This window comes from Gopherus evgoodei, unplaced genomic scaffold (assembly GCF_007399415.2).
Source record: "Gopherus evgoodei ecotype Sinaloan lineage unplaced genomic scaffold, rGopEvg1_v1.p scaffold_41_arrow_ctg1, whole genome shotgun sequence".
NCBI classification, from domain to species: Eukaryota; Metazoa; Chordata; order Testudines; family Testudinidae; genus Gopherus; species Gopherus evgoodei.
The window spans coordinates 571,124-592,385 of record NW_022060062.1 but is presented as its reverse complement, the minus strand read 5'-3'; the positions used below and the strand labels follow the sequence as shown (position 1 = coordinate 592,385).

The 21,262-nt window shown below is 42.9% G+C and overlaps 1 protein-coding gene across 1 annotated transcript in view; it reads right to left on the bottom strand.

Moving 5' to 3' along the window:
* Window positions 1-604: 604 nt before the first annotated feature.
* LOC115642553 (E3 ubiquitin-protein ligase Mdm2-like) overlaps window positions 605-21,262 on the bottom strand; it is a 35,471-nt gene continuing 14,813 nt past the window's right edge. The window contains 8 exon segments of the mRNA XM_030546175.1: window positions 605-1,174; window positions 1,392-1,469; window positions 2,471-2,630; window positions 3,442-3,598; window positions 14,949-15,033; window positions 15,173-15,240; window positions 16,668-16,717; window positions 20,848-20,981. Coding sequence (XP_030402035.1) covers window positions 605-1,174; window positions 1,392-1,469; window positions 2,471-2,630; window positions 3,442-3,598; window positions 14,949-15,033; window positions 15,173-15,240; window positions 16,668-16,717; window positions 20,848-20,981 — 1,302 coding nt within the window.

Genomic DNA, 21,262 nt, shown 5'->3' with positions numbered 1-21,262 from the left:
ATAAATCTAAGTCTCAGCAATGACCAAGTCAAAATTTTATTTTATTTTTTCAAAATAGGACTATTCCAAGGGATCTCTTAAGAAGTTCTGATTTTCCCCAATGACTTCACTAAGGAATAGATACTGGAATTTGTAGAAAAATGGGAAGCTTGACTTCTTAAATTCTATGAATTCCTACTGAGCAAAAGAAAATTGACATTCACAAGAACGAAACTTGAGAGCTCTCTCTTTTCAGAAGCTTTAAATTCAGTATTTAAAAAGGGATATTCTATCCAGTTGTACAAGTATCGTTACTGATCTGCTTGTAATGTGCAAATCTTGATGGGCTAGATCCCCTAACATGGAAATAAAGTTTCAGGAATTTGGGTATTTTAATATCCCCCCAAATACCGAATGAAGAAAACTATTGATTTCAGTGCTATTTTTTTAAGATCAACTTTTCGCTACATCAAAAGAAAGAAGAAAACACCCCAAACACATCTTTAGTTAAACATACAAAAATAGCTTCTTACTCTCTTAACTGTACAAGTCTAGGGAAGCTTGTAATGAAGCCTGCGTGGAAGGTCTGCTGAAGCTTTGTTGCATAGTTATGCCAAAGTTCCTTCTAATTAAAGTAAATTAGCACAATCATCTGAATTGGCTCTCTGCAGACCGGACAGGGTTTATCACGCTTCTGCAGTTTCCTTGCACAAGTAAAACACAACATAAGATGTCCTGTCTTGCCATGAACTATGCAGCCATTTTTAGGTCTGCTCTGACATATGACACAGGGCTCTGTGCTGGAAGGGGGTAGGCTGCATTCCACACTATCCTCTGTGTCTTCTGTCTCTTTTTTCTCAGGTTCTTTGCAATCCTCTTGGCTGCTACAAAAGAGACTCCTAGATGTAGATGGCTGAGAGTATTCTTCACTTTCCTTGGATTCAGAAGGTCGTGCTGCTGTATCTTTACTGTCTTCAACACTCAGTTCTTTATCTTCATTCACTTTCACTTTCTTACAGTCGGGAAGATCAAAACCCTCTTCACGCTCTAGCTGTGTGGAACTTTCCAATTTTCGCTTTTCAGATAGGTCATTCTGTCCATCAGGAAGCCAGTGCTCATGAAGAGAACAGCATTTGGGGGAATTCTGTGGAAAGGGAGGGTTCATTTCATTGCATTTAGTGCACTTCCAACAATCCTTTAGTGTATTCAAAGTTAAAAAGTTAAACTATTTTCATTCCTACTATTACTGAAAAAAATTAAATGAGATTATAGTTTCTTTATGTTATTGCTAAAGTATTTACTCAATACTTGTAAACAAAATTGGTCAATGTCCACTGAATTCATTCATGATACAGGTCTTGGTCTTTCATCTCACAGACTTGTGATTTTTTATGAACCAAGAATTTACTCACGGCCAGTGAAATTTCAGGATCTTCATCAACTGAATCAGCATCACTCTCTTCACTCTGATCAATCATCACTGGACATACCTGATGGAAGAAAATGTATTTCAACTTCCTTTTACTTGTTTTTTAATGTTAAACAATTTATTAAAAAAACAACTGTCAGGGTTCCCTCCCCACTCTATGGTACAGATGTGGGGACTCACGTGAAAGACTCTCTAAGCTTATTTCTACCAACTTAGCTTAAAAACTCCCCAAGGCACAAATTCTCCCTTCTACCTTGGATTAGGTAAATGCTGTTGGCTACCAAGTGATTAGACAAAACTCAGGGAAAGGACCACTTGGAGTTCCTCCTCTCCCCAAATATCCCCCCAAGCCCTATACCCCCTTACTTCGGGAGGCTTGAGAATAAACAAACAAGATGAGCACAGACCAACCTGGGGTTTTTAGGACACTTAAAAACCCAATTAGATTCTTAAAAAAACAGAACTTTCTTAGAAAGAAAAATGGTAAAAGCAGCACCTCTGTAAAATTAGAATGGAAGCTAATCTCACAGGGCAACCAGATTCAAAACACAGAGGATTTCCCTCCGGGCAAAACTTTAAAATTACAAAAAGAAAACCAGGAATACACCTTCCTCTCAGCACAGAGAAAATCACAAGGCAAAACAAAAGCTAATGCATTCCCTGGCTAGTACTTACTAATTCCAATGGAGTTAGACTACTTGCTTTCTTCATCTGTCTCTGGCAAGCACCCAGAAGAGACAAAGCCTCCTCCCCTAGAATGAAAATATCTTGTCCCCTTATTGGTCCTTTTGGTCAGGTGCCAGCCAGGTTACCTGAGCTTCTTAACCCTTGACAAGTAAAAGGATTCTGTGTCTCTGGCCAGGAGGGATGTTATAGTACTGTATACAGGAAGGTTGTTACCATCAGTATAAAACTCAGAAAACTCAGTATAAAGAATGGAAGTAGATATTTGCCATACAGCACATACAGTCATGAAAGATGATTATGGAAATATTTCATATTGCATTCCAACAAAATGCTTCTGCTATAACAGTTCAGATGGGGGGGAAGAAATATACATGCCTCATCATCTTCATCTGTGAACTCTTCTCCTTCTTCATTATGGCTATAATCTTCGGAAGAAATGGACTCAACTTCATACTCAACACTGAACTGGTTTGAAACACAATCCTGGTGAAATCAAACATCAGAGTTTTTGTTTCATGAACTGGCATGAAGATCCAGAATAAAATGGGCAAGGGAGAGAATATATTTCACTTCATTAATACATTCTTATGTCTCCTCCTGCCACATGTGTATTTAAACATACCAGTAAAGAGAAACACTGTTTAAATGGCTGCTGGCCAGAGATAATAGTCATGTATCAGCCAAATACCTCATACCAATCGAGATGCTGGGACTTCTGCTGCAGTTGCACAATTTAGAAATATATTATTGTACTTATAAAACCTTTACAGATATTTTTAAATGAATGTAAAGAACATTGGAACTGGCTCCGAAACTAGTATGTTGAAATACAACACAAGTGAAGTTTGAACTTACTTTTACTAACATTTAAAATATACAAAAAGCAGACGCTATTTTGCATGAATTTAACAACAAATATTTCACTTCTGTGGACTGAAATGTTATAATAGTTACAGCATCTTTCATCAAATCTCAAAATGCTTTAACAAAGACATGTAAATATTAACCCCCATTTTACAGATTGGAAACTGAAACACGTGTAAATAACTTACTCTAACCACTAAACGTACTCGCGCTGGGAATACAGATATTCATACACAATTCAGAGGCACAACTTTTCTACTGTACCAAGGGCTAAGAATTCATTGGTTTTGTTCCTTATCTGAATATTCATAATGAAAAGTTAAGAAAATTCCATTTCTTAAGTTTTGTGATCCAAGCCACATAAAATACAACACTTAGGGTTCTCTATCATCACTAGAACCATTATTTGTTTCAAATATTAATGTGATAGCCAAGATGCATGTCTGAGAACTCAACATAATTAAAAGTACATCTTGCTTACAGAACCTGCAGAGTCTAGTGAGTGGCCGCTGTCGTTTCCTTCACGGGATAGCTCACTTGTAACACCCTGAGAAAGGCTTTCATCACATGTGACCGAAATGCTGGCTGAATTATGCCGTTGTCTTTCTTCACTAGATTGTCCATCTGAAGGACTTTCTTCTGTGTCAGAGAGAAAAAGTGTATTAGTCCAAAGGCATTTTATGGAGCGTACAATGTTACATGCATTTTAGTAGATGTTTAAACTGGAGTTACTTATTCAGAACTTCATTATAATTATTTAGGGCTTTTCCAAATGGTAAATGGAATAAAGGCACCTGACCTATTTTAAAAAGAAAATGAAACAAATTCTTGCTGTATTCCTAAAAGAAAATGGTGTAAAATGGGCAAAAGACTGACATTTCTGAGGTTGTTTTTCATTGACTGCCCCATCATTAAGATAGATGAATGGTAATTTCCCCAGGCAGTAGATACCATGATTAAGGAATCATAAGAATGAACTCCTAGCCACCTGTGGAAATCAAGGATTTTATTTTAGTTTTGCATGCAACGGTATATTTACTGGTATCAGAAATTCTATTACAACCGCAATTTGTGGACATATAAAAGTCCACACTAAAAATTCCTTCAAGGCTAAAACATGATGCTCAGGATGTCAACTGTGGAAACATTGTTTTAAGCTGAAGAACTCAAAAATACTGCTTTTTGGATGTTTCTGACGTTTTGGACTCCGGTAGCATGCAGGGAGGGAGTAGGGAATCAGCATTTTGAGGATAAATGTATCAAAATTCAACTCTACCAACATTAAGAAAAGGCATTATAAAAGAACTTGACAAAGACTTAAAAAGCAGCTGCCAAGTCAGTGTGTAATAAATGCAGTGGAGTGAAATTCCCTACCTGGGTTGGCAGATTGGTTCAGTGACCATTCAGCAGAGGCTGCGGCCGCCTACAGGTGTTGTGACCAAGTTCCTCCTCTACCTTGGTGGGTCCCGTGCTTATTGGCGGATTTGCTCACCTCAGTGATCTTTCCCTTTGGTGGAATCCACAGTTTGGGTCAGCTCCTCCTGTGTCTGATCAGGAGTTGGGAGGTGTGGGGGGAACCCAGGCGTACCCTCTACTCCGGGTTCCAGCCCAGGGCCCTGTGGATTGCAGCTGTCTATAGTGCCTCTTGTAACAGCTGCATGACAGCTACAACTCCCTGGGCTACTTCCCCATGGCCTCCTCCAAACATCTTCTTTCTCCTCACCACAGGACTTTCCTCCTGGTGTCTGATAACGCTTGTACTCCTTAGTCCTTCTGCAGTGCATTCTCTCACTCTCAGCTCCTTGTGCCTCTTGCTCCCAGCTTCTCACATGCACTTCCTCTCCTCTGGCTCCTCCCTGACTGGAGTGAGCTCCTTTTTAAACCCAGGTGCCCTGATTAGCCTTCCTTGATTGGCTGCAGGTGTTCTAGTCAGCCTGTCTGCCTTAATTGGTTCTAGCAGCTCCTGATTACTCTAATGCAGCCCCTGCTCTAGTCACTCAGGGAACAGAAAACTACTCAGCCAGTGACCAGTATATTTGCCCTCTACCAGACTGGCCTGGGTCTGTCACAGTGTCGTATTCCAAACTCACTCTATTGCCCAATCCTTTCTTTGCACTGTAAACAAAAATTTGAAAAATCCCCCCCAGTGCCTCTAAGCCTGCCAACTTTCATTTTAAAAGAAAAAAACACCACCACTTGTACATACTTTGTGACTCCTCTTACTTTCCCTTGATGCTTCTCTCTCTTTTCTTTTTGCACCCTGAGAACCCAAACCTTCAAACTTAGATGCCCCCAGGCACAACCATTGCTCCTGTCCATAGTTGTCCTCATTAAGTTGTCATCTCTCCATGAGGTACCGATAACATGCCAACACATAGTTTCTAAACATTTACAGCTTAAAACAATGTTTCCACAGTGGACATCTTACCATCCCAACGTAATGAGCATAATGCTTCAAGGGGAAGATGTGATGAAGTGGAACTGTTCTTAATGTCCAAGTGGGACTGTTCTTAATGTTTCCTCTGAATACTGAGGGGGTGCCTCAGTTTCCCCAATGCATTTCTTAAGTCTCTAGGTGGTGGGATAAGGGGGAGTAATTGTTGCAGAGCAAAGGGCCAGTGCACACAAATGGCCAAAACTCTGTCTCCTTTAGCTATCTCATTGCAGGGGGGAAGGGCCCCAGTCAACTAATGACTGGGGCCCTTCCCCCCTGCAACGAGATAGCTAAAGATATTGGAGAACAAAGGAATCAGGTGACCTCCTGGTCCGGGAAAGGAAAAAGCCCAGAGGAGGAGAGGGCTGGAGGATTTCTCCATTTGGAGCTGGCTGGGGACGAGGACTGAGTGCAGACGTGGGTGTCTGACTCACTGCCCCTCAGAATGGACCCGACTGAGGGGTCCTGTCCTCTGTACCTACAAGCTCTGTTTTAGACCGTGTTCCTGTCATCAAATAAACTTCTGTTTTACTGGCTGGCTAAGAGTCACGTCTGACTGCGAAGTGGGGGTTCAGGACCCTCTGCCATCCCCAGGATCCCACGAGGCAGACTCGCTGTGGGAAGCACACGGAGGGGCATATGCTGAATGCTCCAAGGTCAGACCCAGGGAGGTGGAAGCTCAGAGAGAAGAGACTTCACCAGAGTCCTGACTGGTTTCATAGGCAGCAGTTCCAGAGCATCGCCCTGGGGACTCAGTGACAGAAGATTTCCAACAAACTAAAAAAACACTGTACATAAAAACACAATATTAAAAGAATTTTAAGGCTGTAATAAACTGACACATGGATGCAAAACCAGAGTTAATAATTAAGCTGGCAATAAGCAGGCACAACAGAACACCTGGTTACTCTGTGAATTTTCATCCTTTCACCAGTTTGAGTTACAACATTTGTCCTAACTCTCCTACTCAGATCTGAACCTTAGAGTTCAGAACATGAGAAGCTAGCATGAGACCTCCAAAGCTTAATTACCAGCTTAGATCTGATATCGCTGCCACCAGCCAGAAGATTCCAGTGTCTGGCTCACTCTGGTCTCCTCAAAACCTTCCCTGGGGGACCCCAAGACTCAGATTCCTTGAGTCTCACAACAAAGGGAAATAAACCATTTCCCTTCCCCCTCCTCCCCTCCAGGTGTTCCCTCCCTGGGTTCCTGGAGAGAGAAACAGATTCAAGCTCCGTGAGTCTAAACAAAGGGATTCCACTCTCTTTACCTCCTCCCAGATTTCCCCACCCTGGGGACGCTAAGATACTCCCTGCTTCAAGTCCTTGAAACACAAGTACCGAGAGATCTAATCTCTCTCCCCCCTCACCCAGAGGGTATGCAAAGTCAGGATTAGTAAGTCTAACACAAAGAGATTTTCCCCCTCCCTTCGTTTCTTAGCCTTAACCCGTGAAAAACACTCAAACAGGTCTTAAAAGGAAAGCTTTATATAAAAAGAATGAAAAAGGACATAAAAGGGTCTCTGTATCAAGGTGACAATATACAGGGTCAATTGCTTAAAAGAAAAATGAATAAACAGCCTTATCCAAAAAGAATACACTCCAGCAACTACACACATGTAAATACAAAAAAACCCAATATAAACCTATTGTCTTACTATCCTTGTATTTACAACTTGGAAACAGAAGATTAGAAAGCCTGGAGATTCCTGTGGTCACTCTCAGAGCCGAGAGAGAGAACAGACCAAGAACAAAAGACTCACACCCAAAACTTCCCTCCATCCAGATTTGAAAAAGTCTTGTTTCCTGATTGGTCCTCTGGTCAGATGTTGTTTGTTACCCCTTTCCAGGTGAAAGAGACATTAACCCTTAGCTATCTGTTTATGACAACATTAAAGAGTTCTTTGAATGTAGTGTGAATGTCTTAGAAATACAGTACAGTTTTATGATAGGCTAGGATGACTGCAGCCTAAATAATACAAATATAAGCATATCTGATTTCAGAGTAGCAGCTGATGAAGTGGGTTTTAGCCCACGAAAGCTTATTCTCAAATCAATTTGTTAAACTCTAAGGTGCCACATGTACTCCTGTTCTTTAAGCGTATCAGAAATAACTTACATAGATCACGCAACTGAACAAAATATTACTGAACACAGGAAAACACAATATAAAATCATAGTGTGACGGGTTGGATCACAGAAACCCTCTTGGGAGCTGCCACCCGATGTGTCAAAAGTACTTCTATCCCTGCCTTCCCCGCCAGCTCGGGGCCCCAGCACCCTGTCTTGCTGAGCCAGACACTCCTGTCTGCTCCAACACAGACTCAGGGTCTGAATTACTTGCCCCAAAGCTGCAGGTTGACCTGAAAGCAGCTCACAGAAGTGTGCTTGCCTTTAACACTCAGATGCCCAGCTCTCAACAGGGTCTAAACCCAAATAAATCTGTTTTACTCTGTATGAAGCTTATACAGGGTAAACTCATCAACTGTTCTCCCTCTATAACACTGGTAGAGCGATATGCACAGCTGTTTGCTCCCCCAGGTATTAATACATAATCTGGGTTAATTAATAAGTAAAAAAGTGATTTTATTAAATACTGAAAGTAGGATTTAAATGGTTCCAAGTAGTAACAGACAGAACAAAGTAAGTCACCAAGCAAAACAAAATAAAATGGGCAAACCTATGTCTAATCAAACTGAATACAGATATCAGAGGGGTAGCCGTGTTAGTTTGGATCTGTAAAAGTGACAAAGATTTCTGTGGCACCTTATAGACTAACAAATGGATTGGAGCATGAGCTTTTGAGCGTCTGACGAAGTGGGTATTCACCCACGAAGGCCCACGCTCCAATTCGTTTGTTAGTCTATCAGGTGCCACAGAACTCTTTGCCGCTGAATACAGATAAGATCCTCACCGGTTCCAGAATGCTCCCTACCCCTTATTCCAGTTTCTTCCAAGTATTCTGGGAGGTGGTGGGATCTCCCACGGGCTAAAATAGACTTTCTCTTGTGGGTGAAGACCCCCTCCTCTCTCCTACGCAAAGTCCAGCTCCAAGATGGAGTTCTGGAGTCACCTGGGCAAGTCACATGTCCATGCATGACTCACAGTCTACAGTTTCTACAGGCAGAAGCCATTGTCCACATGGTATCCTGTATGGCTCCAGGAAGACTTCTTATGTGGACTGGAGCATTCCAAGATGCACTGTTCCCCGAGTGCTTCCTGATCGGGTACTTAACCTTGTGAATTCCTTCCGAAAGGAGCTGACCAAATGCCTCACAAAGCTTACTTAAAAATCTAGCAAGTATACAGCCAATATTCTTAACCTCAAGCATAGAATGATATGTGTGTACCAATAGGATGACTAGCTATAGCAGACTATAACCTTTACAGAGATATATTACATGGCACAGGCAGCACAAAACATATTCCAGTTATGTCATATTCCCATAAAGCCTCACGGCAGGTACCGTCACACCCTCCCTGAGTTTACTGCCAGAGACTCGGATGCTGTCCATGGTGGAGGCAATACCTGTAAAATTCCTGTTTGCCTTTGGTCACACTCCTTTTCAGTACCTTGAATCCATATGATGTCATTCCTAGGGGTTCTAGCTAGTTTTGGGGTTCCTGGTCCCCAGAGGCCTGAAAACAGATCGGGGTGTAATATTGCTAACAGAATGCAGACAGTAGTATCTGTTAAAGTGTAGGTGTCTTGGCATTTAGACACCAATGCCATGAGGCGGTGTGCCTCAGTTTCCCCTTCTACACAGCAGCATGGGCCTGTTGTGCTTTTGCTGCTGTGCCAAGCTTCCAGTCTGTTTACAGTTATAGGCTGAAAAGGATCATGCTTGTGGGGCTGTCTTGTCACCATCCCTAGCATGTACAACAGTTTCTTCCACAAATCAGGTACGTCCCACATCGTAAAAGGCCTTATGAAGTATGAATTCCTTTGTTTTATCTCATAGGTGAATTAGCAAAAGACACAAGGTTAACAGCAAATCTACGCTGGACAGGCTTTGTTCACTCAATATGACTTGTTTAGCGTCTGTTGCATTTTCCCAGTTCTCTGTGCCCTCTGGTACACACTCTGATGCAGATTCTTCTGCCTCTTTGGGAAGGATTCTAATTCAGGCCTGTGTTTGGGGCGTTGGCCAGGAAAGGGTGCACTGCAACCATGCCTGTTCTCAGCCCCTCACAAGTGTAGCAAGAACAACATCTTTCAATGGGGTGTTCTGGACCCCTTTGGGCATTCCAATTCCTGTTCCCAACAGGTCAGCTGGATGGACCCCCCCACCCTAGGAGACCTGACCCCCGTTTCCCTTAAAGCCTGATCCACAGGAGAGGGGGCTGGCATTTGAAATGCAGACTTTTCATCCTCCTTCTGGGAAAGTCCCTCCCTACAAAAGGTGAGCGACTCTCTGCCCCCCGTTTCCCTCTGGGCTCCCGTTTGGGTCAGACACCCCTGTGTCCTCCAAAAGGACAGGTGACCCTGCTCCAGCTGTGGGTTCACAGCTACCAGCCATGGGAGACCTTTCACTGGCCAGCAAAATCCCCCTCCCCCTTTCACTTGGGTTCGGCTGGCACCCAGCTACAGAGTCCTTGGGGTCTGTTCCCACCGCAGTGGTCACCAGGACCCCAACTTCCACCTTTGGGACACATGTCTCTGTGCACCCCAGGGCAGGCCCTGCCCGCTGCTGACCTGCAACTTCCTGGCAGTGAGCAGCCAGACTGGCCCCTCTGTTACAAGGTGATATATCCCCCTCCTCCGAGGGAGATGATTACGGGACAGGAGCTGGCTTTGTCCAGCCCCTCCCTCTGGAACTTGCCTGGAGCCCCTGGGCTGCAGGAACTGGCCACAACCATTCTTGCCCCCAAAGCTGCATCCTTTACTGCTGCATAGGAATCTAAGAGACACCCTCCTATTCCCCCAGCAGTCCCTGTGACTTCAACACCCCCCCACCCCGGGGCTGTTAGCACAAGATTCCTGCTCCCTGCTAACCAAGCCTGGGACAAATTCTGCCACACTGAAGAAATCATTCCCAAGTAGAGACGGTGCAAAATTGTGTGCCACCGTTGCAACAGTCAGTTCAGCCTGCAAATCCCGAGTTTGCGTGTGTACCTTAGCTAAAGCTGCAACGACTTTGTAAACCCCAACCAGCTCTAATTCTGCCATTTTACCTGGCAACGAATCCTTCTCCTGGATCAGGTCGCTCCTGACCACGGGAATCTCAGCGCCCGTGTCCCTCAATCCCAGAAGCACTTCACCATTCAATTTAACAGCGTGCATATGCTCATTGCCTGGTTGTGTGGAAGCAAGCTTTACAAATCCTGTGTGGAGAGAGGCAGCAGCTGGGCTCTGAGAAGCAGCAGCTTCATGTGTTACTTGCTCCTTGTTCCCACTCAGCACGGGACCCTTATTCCTCAGGTGCTCAGTGGACTTACAATGCTAGCACCTCTTGGCCTCCTCTGCTTGCACAGGAAATTTGGGACCAGTACCAGGGGAATGGGGAGGTGAATGCCCAGCCTCCTCCTTCCCAGGGGCTAAACGATGATTCTGCTTCCCCGCAACCCTGGACCCCTCTGCCAGTGCTTTATGTCTGACTGCAGCTTGTGCTTGCTCATAAGAGTCTGCAAGCCCAGCTAATTCACCCACTGCATAAACCTTTTTGGTCCACAAATACTGTTTTACATCATCACTGCACATATTAAGGAATTGTTCCTGAGTAACTACATCACACATCCCTTCAAAGCTTCCAGTGCCTTTTCCCCACACCTCCTTATCTACCAAATCTCTCATTTCATTGGCATAAGCCACATTACCCAATCTAGAAGTGGAGACAGCGGCAACCTCCTGGCAGTCAGCAGCCAGGGCCACTGTGACGGGTTGGATCACAGAAACCCCTTTGGGAGCTGCTACCCGATGTGCCAAGACTACTATTTCCCCCTGCTTTCCCTGCCAAAAGTTATCATCTGGGGGCTGTCTGAAGAGTTACCGGACATTAGTTTGATAGTCTCAGGGCTGGGTGTGAAAAGATGTCCACGTCACAAAGAAAACACCGCTGATACCCTTGTTGGTGACATCAGTATAAAGGCAGAGGATTGAACAGGCATGGAGATTGAGTTACCATATCACCTGACTATTAGTCCTTGCAGATCAGGACTGACCCATGCTGGTGAGGTTATTACATGTATTATCATAGCACCTAGAAGCCTTGGTTGCTCACCAGAGCCTCAGTGTGCTAGGACAGTGGTTTTCAACCTGTGGTCCACAGACCCCTAGGGGTATGCAAACTATGTCAAAGATTTCCAGAGGGATCTGTATGTGCAGTCAAAAATGTGTAGGGATCCACAAATGAAAAAAAGATTGAAAACTGCTGTGCTAGGAGATGTATAAATGTGGGGAAGTCTATATTGCTATTACCTTGTGTAACAGGGTGCTGGCTTAAGAGGCACTGAACCAGCCCCTGTTAGCTCACAATCTGCTAGCATAGCTCCTATCAAGGGGAACTGGCTGGAGCTGGCGGGGTGTGGCTCATTAAACGGCCTGAGAGCAATCACCTGTGAGCCTGCTGAAAGGAAGACCTCTAAAGCTGGCAGGAAGGAAGTAGGAGGGAGGAACAGGAAAGTGAGGACCTGTTGCTCCCAGCTGCTGTAAGAACAAGCTGTTCCCTAAGGGGCTACCTGACTGGTATTGCATTGTATATACGTGGTGGTGGGAAAAGACTGGGAAATAAAAAGGGCACTGGTGTGTGAAAGAGTGGTCTCCAGAGAATTTATACCGTGAGCAACGAAGTGCTCATAGACTCATAGACTCTAGGACTGGAAGGGACCTCGAGAGGTCATCAAGTCCAGTCCTCTGCCCTCATGGCATGACCAAATACTGTCTAGACCATCCCTAATAGACATTTATCTAACCTATTCTTAAATATCTCCAGAGATGGAGATTCCACAACTTCCCTAGGAAATCTATTCCAGTATTTAACTACCCTGACAGTTAGGAACTTTTTCCTAATGTCCAACCTAAATCTCCCTTGCTGCAGTTTAAACCCATTGCTTCTTGTTCTATCATTGGAGGCTAAGGTGAACAAGTTTTCTCCCTCCTCCTGATGACACCCTTTTAGATACCTGAAAACTGCTATCGTGTCCCCTCCTCTCAGTCTTCTCTTTTCCAAACTAAACAAACCCAATTCCTTCAGCTTTCCTTTATAGTTCATGTTCTCAAGACCTTTAATCATTCTCATTGCTCTTCTCTGGACCCTCTCCAGTTTCTCCACATCTTTCTTGAAATGCGGTGCCCAGAACTGGACACAATACTCCAGTTGAGGCCTAACCAGCGCAGAGTAAAGCGGAAGAATGACTTCTCGTGTCTTGTTTACAACACACCTGTTAATGCATCCCAGAATCACATTTGCTTTTTTTGCAACAGTATCACACTGTTGACTCATATTAAGCTTGTGGTCCACTATGACCCCTAGATCTCTTTCTGCCATACTCCTTCCTAGACAGTCTCCTCCCATTTTGTATGTGTGAAACTGATTGTTCCTTCCTAAGTGGAGCACTTTGCATTTATCTTTATTGAACTTCATCCTGTTTACCTCAGACCATTTCTCCAATTTGTCCAGATCGTTTTGAATTTTGACCCTGTCCTCCAAAGCAGTTCCAATCCCTCCCAGTTTGGTATCGTCCGCAAACTTAATAAGCGTACTTTCTATGCCAACATCTAAATCGTTGATGAAGATATTGAATAGAGCCGGTCCCAAAACAGACCCCTGCGGAACCCCACTTGTTATACCTTTCCAGCAGGATTGGGAGCCATTAATAACTACTCTCTGAGTACGGTTATCCAGCCAGTTATGTACTCACCTTATAGTAGCCCCACCTAAATTGTACTTTCCTAGTTTATCTATAAGAATATCATGTGAGACCGTACCAAATGCCTTACTAAAGTCTAGGTATATCACATCCATCACTTCTCCCTTATCCACAAGGCTCGTCATCCTATCAAAGAATGCTATCAGATTAGTTTGACACGATTTGTTCTTTACAAATCCATGCTGGCTATTCCCTATCACCTTACCATCTTCCAAGTGTTTGCAGATGATTTCTTTAATTACCTGCTCCATTATCTTCCCTGGCACAGAAGTTAAACTAACTGGTCTGTAGTTTCCTGGGTTCTTTTTATTTCCCTTTTTATAGATGGGCACTATATTTGCCCCCTTCCAGTCTTCTGGAATCTCCCCCGTCTCCCATGATTTCCCAAAGATAATAGCTAGAGGCTCAGATACCTCCTCTATTAACTCCTTGAGTATTCTAGGATGCATTTCATCAGGCCCTGGTGACTTGCAGGCATCTAACTTTTCTAAGTGATTTTTTACTTGCTCTTTTTTTATTTTATCTTCTAAACCTACCCTCTTCCCGCAAGCATTCACTATATTAGACATTCCTTCAGACTTCTCAGTGAAGACCGAAACAAAGAAGTCATTAAGCATCTCTGCCATTTCCAAGTCTCCCGTTACTGTTTCCCCCTCCTCACTGAGCAGTGGGCCTACCCTGTCCTTGGTCTTCCTCTTGATTCTACTATATTGATAAAAAGTCTTCTTGTTTCCCTTTATTCCCATAGCTAGTTTGAGCTCATTTTGTGCCTTTGCCTTTCTAATCTTGCCTCTGCATTCCTGTGTTATTTGCCTATATTTGTCCTTTGTAATCTGACCTAGTTTCCATTTTTTATATGACGCCTTTTTATTTTGCAGGTCACGCAAGATCTCGTGGTTAAGCCAAGGTGGTCTTTTGCCAGATTTTCTATCTTTCCTAACTATTGGAATAGCTTGCTTTTGGGCCCTTAATAGCGTCCCTTTGAAAAACTGCCAACTCTCCTCAGTTGTTCTTCCCCTCAGTCTTGATTCCCATGGGACCATACCTATCAGCTCTCTGAGCTTACCAAAATCCGCCTTCCTGAAATCCATTGTCTCTGTTTTGCTGTACTCCCTTCTACCCTTCCTTAGAATTGCAAACTCTATTATTTCATGATCACTTTCACCCAAGCTTCCTTCTACTTTCAAATTCTCAACAAGTTCCTCCCTATTTGTTAAAATCAAACCTAGAACAGCTTCCCCCCGGTAGCTTTTTCAACTTTCTGAAATAAAACTCGAACACACCCACATTGTATCTATTCTATGGATTAGCAGAGCTGCTCATTCTCCAGGGCTGTTAATGTGGTACCTTTCACAATGGCGAAAACAATGAAAATGTGGACTCCTCCACAAAAAAATGACATGAGCCAGTGACATGCAAAAGCAGCAAAGAATCCTGTGGCACCTTATAGACTAACAGATGTTTTGGAGCATGAGCTTTCGTGGGAGACATGCATCTGACGAAGTGGGTATTCACCCACGAAAGCTCATGCTCCAAAACGTCTGTTAGTCTATAAGGTGCCACAGGATTCTTTGCTGCTTTTACAGATCCAGACTAACACGGCTACCCCTCTGATGAGTGACATGCAAGTTTGCTCTAGGTGTACGTATCACATGTTGAAAATCCTGCATTATAAATGTGCAAATACCGGATTCACCGAGCGCCCTCCTAGAAGAGGCAGTTGGTTTAGCAGCCAAATCTGGCTCTTCGACAGCTAAATCTTGCATGGATTCCTGTTTAACAAAAACACTAAGTAAGCAGAGTATTAATGTGGATAGGACGAAATTAATTTTCATCTTTCAACTGCATCCAAATCTCAATGCTAAAGCAAATCAAGTTGTGAAACTTGAAAAAATGAGTATGTTAGATCACCTTTGGAACATTGCCTTGTTCAATTTGGCTCCAGGTCTCACTCCCATATGGGATTATTTTCATACACACTGAAAAAGAAAAATACATAAAGCAATGCGTCAGAAAGGAAATCCCGGCAGGCTCAAGAGACTGCAGTGAAAAATATACTGCAAATACTTTGTACATATTTTTTTAAACTTTAATTCAGAGGATACTTAACATTTACAAAATCACTTCATACTCTGAAGAAATTTCAAGGTTTTCTTTGGAACATTACATACACAAGTATAAGAAAAAAGAAACGTAACTGTGTTTGGGGATTTTTCACAGATGAAAGAATGTTGGGAGAAAATATTCTTATAAATAAAACACACTTTTTAGCTAGATAGCAACATGATGATACACCACTATTTACAAGGGAACACTTACAAGGGAACACATACAAGATCCACTGGTTGCAAAAGGAGATATCAAGCTCTGCAAGAGATGTTTACAATCACTAGTGTATTATTAAGACACAGAAATAATTGTTCTAACTACACTGTCAGAATGGACCCTGAGCTACACTACATTCTCAGACCAGATCCTGACCTACACAATACAACTAGTTATTTTCACAACAAAAGGTGTCCATTTAGAACAAAGTCTAGTAAGCACGTACCCTCTTTATTTGAGTAGATTTGATCTTAGATCCTTCTACTTTGCTGTTCTGGCCAAGATTTGCAAAAATAGGAGCCTAATGTTAAGCCCAAAAGTCTATACATAGGCACTTGCCTGATTTTCGAGTACTGAGCACCCAGCTGCACCCACTCAAGCCAGTGGAGATGTTAGGTGCTCCAGACTTTGGAAAAATCAAGCAGATTACAAGTATAAATGTAGTTTTAAGAGCCTTTTTTAAAAAAAAATCACCCCCATATTTAACTTTCATTTCACTCATTTCTTAAATGTAAGTTACATCATAGCTGTATTATCCATCCTTCTCTTGCAGATGTAAATAGACCATAATCTATTTTATGAAATTATATATGTATTTAATAAACTCATAACAACAAAAATTTTCCCTGCTTCTTTTATTGTTTATCATGTCAAGTATTACAAGAGAAATGTTAACTCAAACTAGACCAGGTAGTTAAGGATGAACCAATATTCGAATATTTTGGTTTTTAAATCTGTTTCTTAGTATGAGTTGAGTATGTAAAGAAAGCAGCCTCAAAGTCTGCACAGAATGCCTTAACCTGTTTCCACTGAATCCAATGAAAGTTTGGCCATTGACTTTACTGAGAACAAGTTCAAGCCCATTTGCTGCGCTAGGCCCATAATCTTAAAACAATTTATTTGTAAAAGATGCAATTCACCTCCAACAATGCTATGAAAAGGGACAATAATTACAACCTCTATCAATGGCTCAAGTTAACTGAATATTGCCTACAAAGTAAGTGAATACAGCTTTCAGAACTTTTGCATTAATAAAGACCCTCCCCCTCAAAAAAGGGGAGTTCTTTCAACACTAATTTACCTTGTTGACTGACTGCTATCAAGTTTCTGAAAACCACTGAGTATATTTTCCTTGAAAGGAGACAAAACAGACATTTCATACATTAAAAATTAGAAGTTCCTATTTGCTGTGGTAAGTTTAGCCAAACTAGAAGAGAGAAAGACCAAGCTGAAAACACTGATTTTTTTGTGGGGTCATGATCAGAGCTGACTGGAAAAGAGCTAAGTGCATTTTAAGAAAAAGCCAAAAGAAATTAAAATGTTTCTGGTTAGCTCAAAAATTTTCACAGCATTTTCGGATGTTTTCATTTTATTCTGGTGGGGAAAATATGACGAAAACTTGGGTTTTGCTTTTTTAAGCTTTCCACTCCTCTTTCACCAACCCAGTGTAAAAAAGGAGAAAAGAGTATAAAAAGTGAAAGTGTTCCCACTCCGTGCCACCAAAACAAACTGAAGAAACTTTAAATGCTTTTTTCCTAAAAAGTTGAGAAAAATTCGATTTTGAATTTTTTTCAAAAAATGAAAAATTTCAACAAAATCAAAGCAGCAAAGAATCCTGTGGCACCTTATAGACTAACAAACGTTTGGAGCATGAGCTTTCGTGGGTGAATACCCACTTCCTCAGATGCATGTAATGGAAATATCCAGGGGCAGGTATATATATGCTAGCAAGCAAGCTAGAGATAACAAGGTCAGTTCAATCAGGGAGGATGAGGCCCTGTTCTAGCAGTTGAGGTGTGAAAACCAAGAGAGGAGAAACTGGTTCTGTAATTGGCAAGCCATTCACAGTCTTTGTTCAATCCTGAGCTGATGGTGTCAAATTTGCAAATGAACTCAAGCTCAGCAGTTTCTCTTTGAAGTCTGGTCCTGAAGTTTTTTTGCTGCAAGATGGCCACCTTAAGGTCTGCTATAGTGTGGCCAGGGAGGTTGAAGTGCTCTCCTACAGGTTTTTGTATATTGCCATTCCTAATGTCTGATTTGTGTCCATTTATCCTTTTCCGTAGAGACTGTCCAGTTTGGCCGATGTACATAGCAGAGGGGCATTGCTGGCATATGATGGCGTATATTACATTGGTGGATGTGCAGGTGAATGAACCAGTGATGGTGTGGCTGATCTGGTTAGGTCCTGTGATGGTGTCGCTGGTGTAGATATGTGGGCAGAGTTGGCATCGAGGTTTGTTGCATGGATTGGCTCCTGAGCTAGAGTTATTATGGTGCGGTGTGCGGTTACTGGTGAGAATATGTTTCAGGTTGGCAAGTTGTCTGTGGGCAAGGACTGGCCTGCCACCCAAGGCCTGTGAAAGTGTGGGATCATTGTCCAGGATGGGTTGTAGATCCTTGATGATGCGTTGGAGGGGTTTTAACTGGGGGCTGTTATGTGATGGCCAGTGGAGTCCTGTTGGTTTCTTTCTTGGGTTTGTCTTGCAGTAGGAGGCTTCTGGGTACATGTCTGGCTCTGTTGATCTGTTTCCTTATTTCCTCGTGTGGGTATTGTAGTTTTGAGAATGCTTAGTGGAGATTTTGAAGGTGTTGGTCTCTGTCTGAGAGGTTAGAGCAGATGCGGTTGTACCTCAGTGCTTGGCTGTAGACAATGGATCGTGTGATGTGCCCGGGATGGAAGCAACATACCCTTAGATCCCCGACCAGGGTTATTCTATCTACTACCCAAGATCCACAAACCCGGAAATCCTGGACGCCCCATCATCTCGGGCATTGGCACTCTCACTGAAGGACTGTCTGGATATATGGACTCTCTACTCAGACCCTATGACACCAGCACTCCCAGCTATCTCCGTGACACCACTGATTTCCTGAGGAAACTACAATGCATTGGTCACATCCCAGAAAACACCATCCTAGCCACTATGGATGTAGAAGCTCTCTACACAAACATCCCACACACAGATGGAATACAAGCTGTCAGGAACACTATCCCTGATGATGCCACAGCACAACTGGCTGCTGAGCTCTGTGCCTTTATACTTACACACAACTATTTCAAATTTGATGACAATATATATCTCCAGATCAGTGGCACTGCTATGGGCACCCGCATGGCCCCACAATATGCCAATATCTTTATGGCCGACCTGGAACAACACTTCCTCAGCTCTCGTCCACTCACGCCCCTTCTCTACCTACACTACATTGATGACATCTTCATCATCTGGACCCATGGGAAGGAGACTCTGGAAAAATTCCACCATGATTTCAACAGCTTCCACCCCACCATCAACCTCAGCCTGGACCAATCTACACGGGAGGTCCACTTTCTTGACACCACGGTGCAAATAAGTGATGGTCACATTAACACCACCCTATATCGAAAACCCACCGACCGCTATGCCTACCTTCATGCCTCCAGCTTCCATCCCGGGCACATCACACGATCCATTGTCTACAGCCAAGCACTGAGGTACAACCGCATCTGCTCTAACCCCTTAGACAAAGACCAACGCCTACAAAATCTCCACCAAGCATTCTCAAAACTACAATACCCACACGAGGAAATAAGGAAACAGATCAACAGAGCCAGACGTGTACCCAGAAGCCTCCTACTGCAAGACAAACCCAAGAAAGAAACCAACAGGACTCCACTGGCCATCACAAACAGCCCCCAGCTAAAACCCCTCCAACGCATCATCAAGGATCTACAACCCATCCTGGACAATGATCCCACACTTTCACAGGCCTTGGGTGGCAGGCCAGTCCTTGCCCACAGACAACTTGCCAACCTGAAACATATTCTCACCAGTAACCGCACACCGCACCATAATAACTCTAGCTCAGGAACCAATCCATGCAACAAACCTCGATGCCAACTCTGCCCACATATCTACACCAGCGACACCATCACAGGACCTAACCAGATCAGCCACACCATCACTGGTTCATTCACCTGCACATCCACCAATGTAATATACGCCATCATATGCCAGCAATGCCCCTCTGCTATGTACATCGGCCAAACTGGACAGTCTCTACGGAAAAGGATAAATGGACACAAATCAGACATTAGGAATGGCAATATACAAAAACCTGTAGGAGAGCACTTCAACCTCCCTGACCACACTATAGCAGACCTTAAGGTGGCCATCTTGCAGCAAAAAAACTTCAGGACCAGACTTCAAAGAGAAACTGCTGAGCTTGAGTTCATCTGCAAATTTGACACCATCAGCTCAGGATTGAACAAAGACTGTGAATGGCTTGCCAATTACAGAACCAGTTTCTCCTCTCTTGGTTTTCACACCTCAACTGCTAGAACAGGGCCTCATCCTCCCTGATTGAACTGACCTTGTTATCTCTAGCTTGCTTGCTAGCATATATATACCTGCCCCTGGATATTTCCATTACATGCATCTGAGGAAGTGGGTATTCACCCACGAAAGCTTATGCTCCAAAACGTCTGTTAGTCTTTAAGGTGCCACAGGATTCTTTGCTGCTTTTACAGATCCAGACTGACACGACTACCCCTCTGATACTTAACAAAATCAAAAATTTTCTTCTGAACCTTTCAATTTTGTCAAAAAGCCATTTTTCACTTAGCCAGCAGTTGAACCATCTCTAATCATGAGTCAAAGCATTTTTAATGGAAATTGTACAGCATTATTTCAGGGTTTAATTCAGAGAAAAATATCTTCAACTTTCAGGGCAGTGGCAAGACCCAGGTCATGCATACTGGCTTTGCAGCAATAAAACATATATCAGAAGAAAGTTTAGCCTGCTGCAAAGGGAAATCTTCAACCACTGTCACTTTGCAAGGATGAGTTGTGTAGCTGCCAGGAGAAAAACAAAAGAGAATATGCAACCCCCTTTACTTGGGCTTAGTCTCCCATGCATAAGGAGTTCATAATGGAAAGGGGACAGGCTTAAGTGCTTGTATAATGTCTAAATTACATTGCTGTTACCTCAAGGGGTGCAGGAGAGAATCTCTCTTCAAAGTAGACAGAAGCCCCCAAGGTTACTGAACCTGAGAAGTTTGTGTAGCTTCTGAGCTCTGGCACTTATAGATATCAGTGCGGGCTGAATCAGGCCTCCCTCTCAAATACCAGACACCTGGGCAGGGGGCATACAACTTTGACAATTCCATCTATCAAGACTTCATCAAATAAAATATGCAACAAATTGCAAACCAAAACATATGTTCAGTGTGTTACATAAGCTTTATCTGGATCTCTCGCACTAAAAATATGAAATGTTACCTGGGTTCTTTTACCGAAAAGCTTGGTTCCCCAAATAGATCTCCAAGAGGATCATCTGCACAGTGGACAATATCCTGCTGTTTTTCATCATATAATTGTTTAGATATAATATATCGGCCAAGATAGAATATTACCTACAATGCAAGTCAAGTTTGGAATATTAAATATATTTAGAACTTTAAAGTATATAACCAATATAAAACAACCTATTTCAACCCCCCTAAAAAGTCTATTCTCCTTTCAATCATCCCCTGCAACTCCATATTAATATTAACAGCGTTATAAATAAATACTAGTTTCCATTGCAGGTTTCATCTGTAGTTCTCAAAGCTATATATGGTACTCCATCTTACAGACAGAGAAATGGTGATATAGATGTTAAGTAACTTGATCAATGTCACAAAGCAAGATTGTG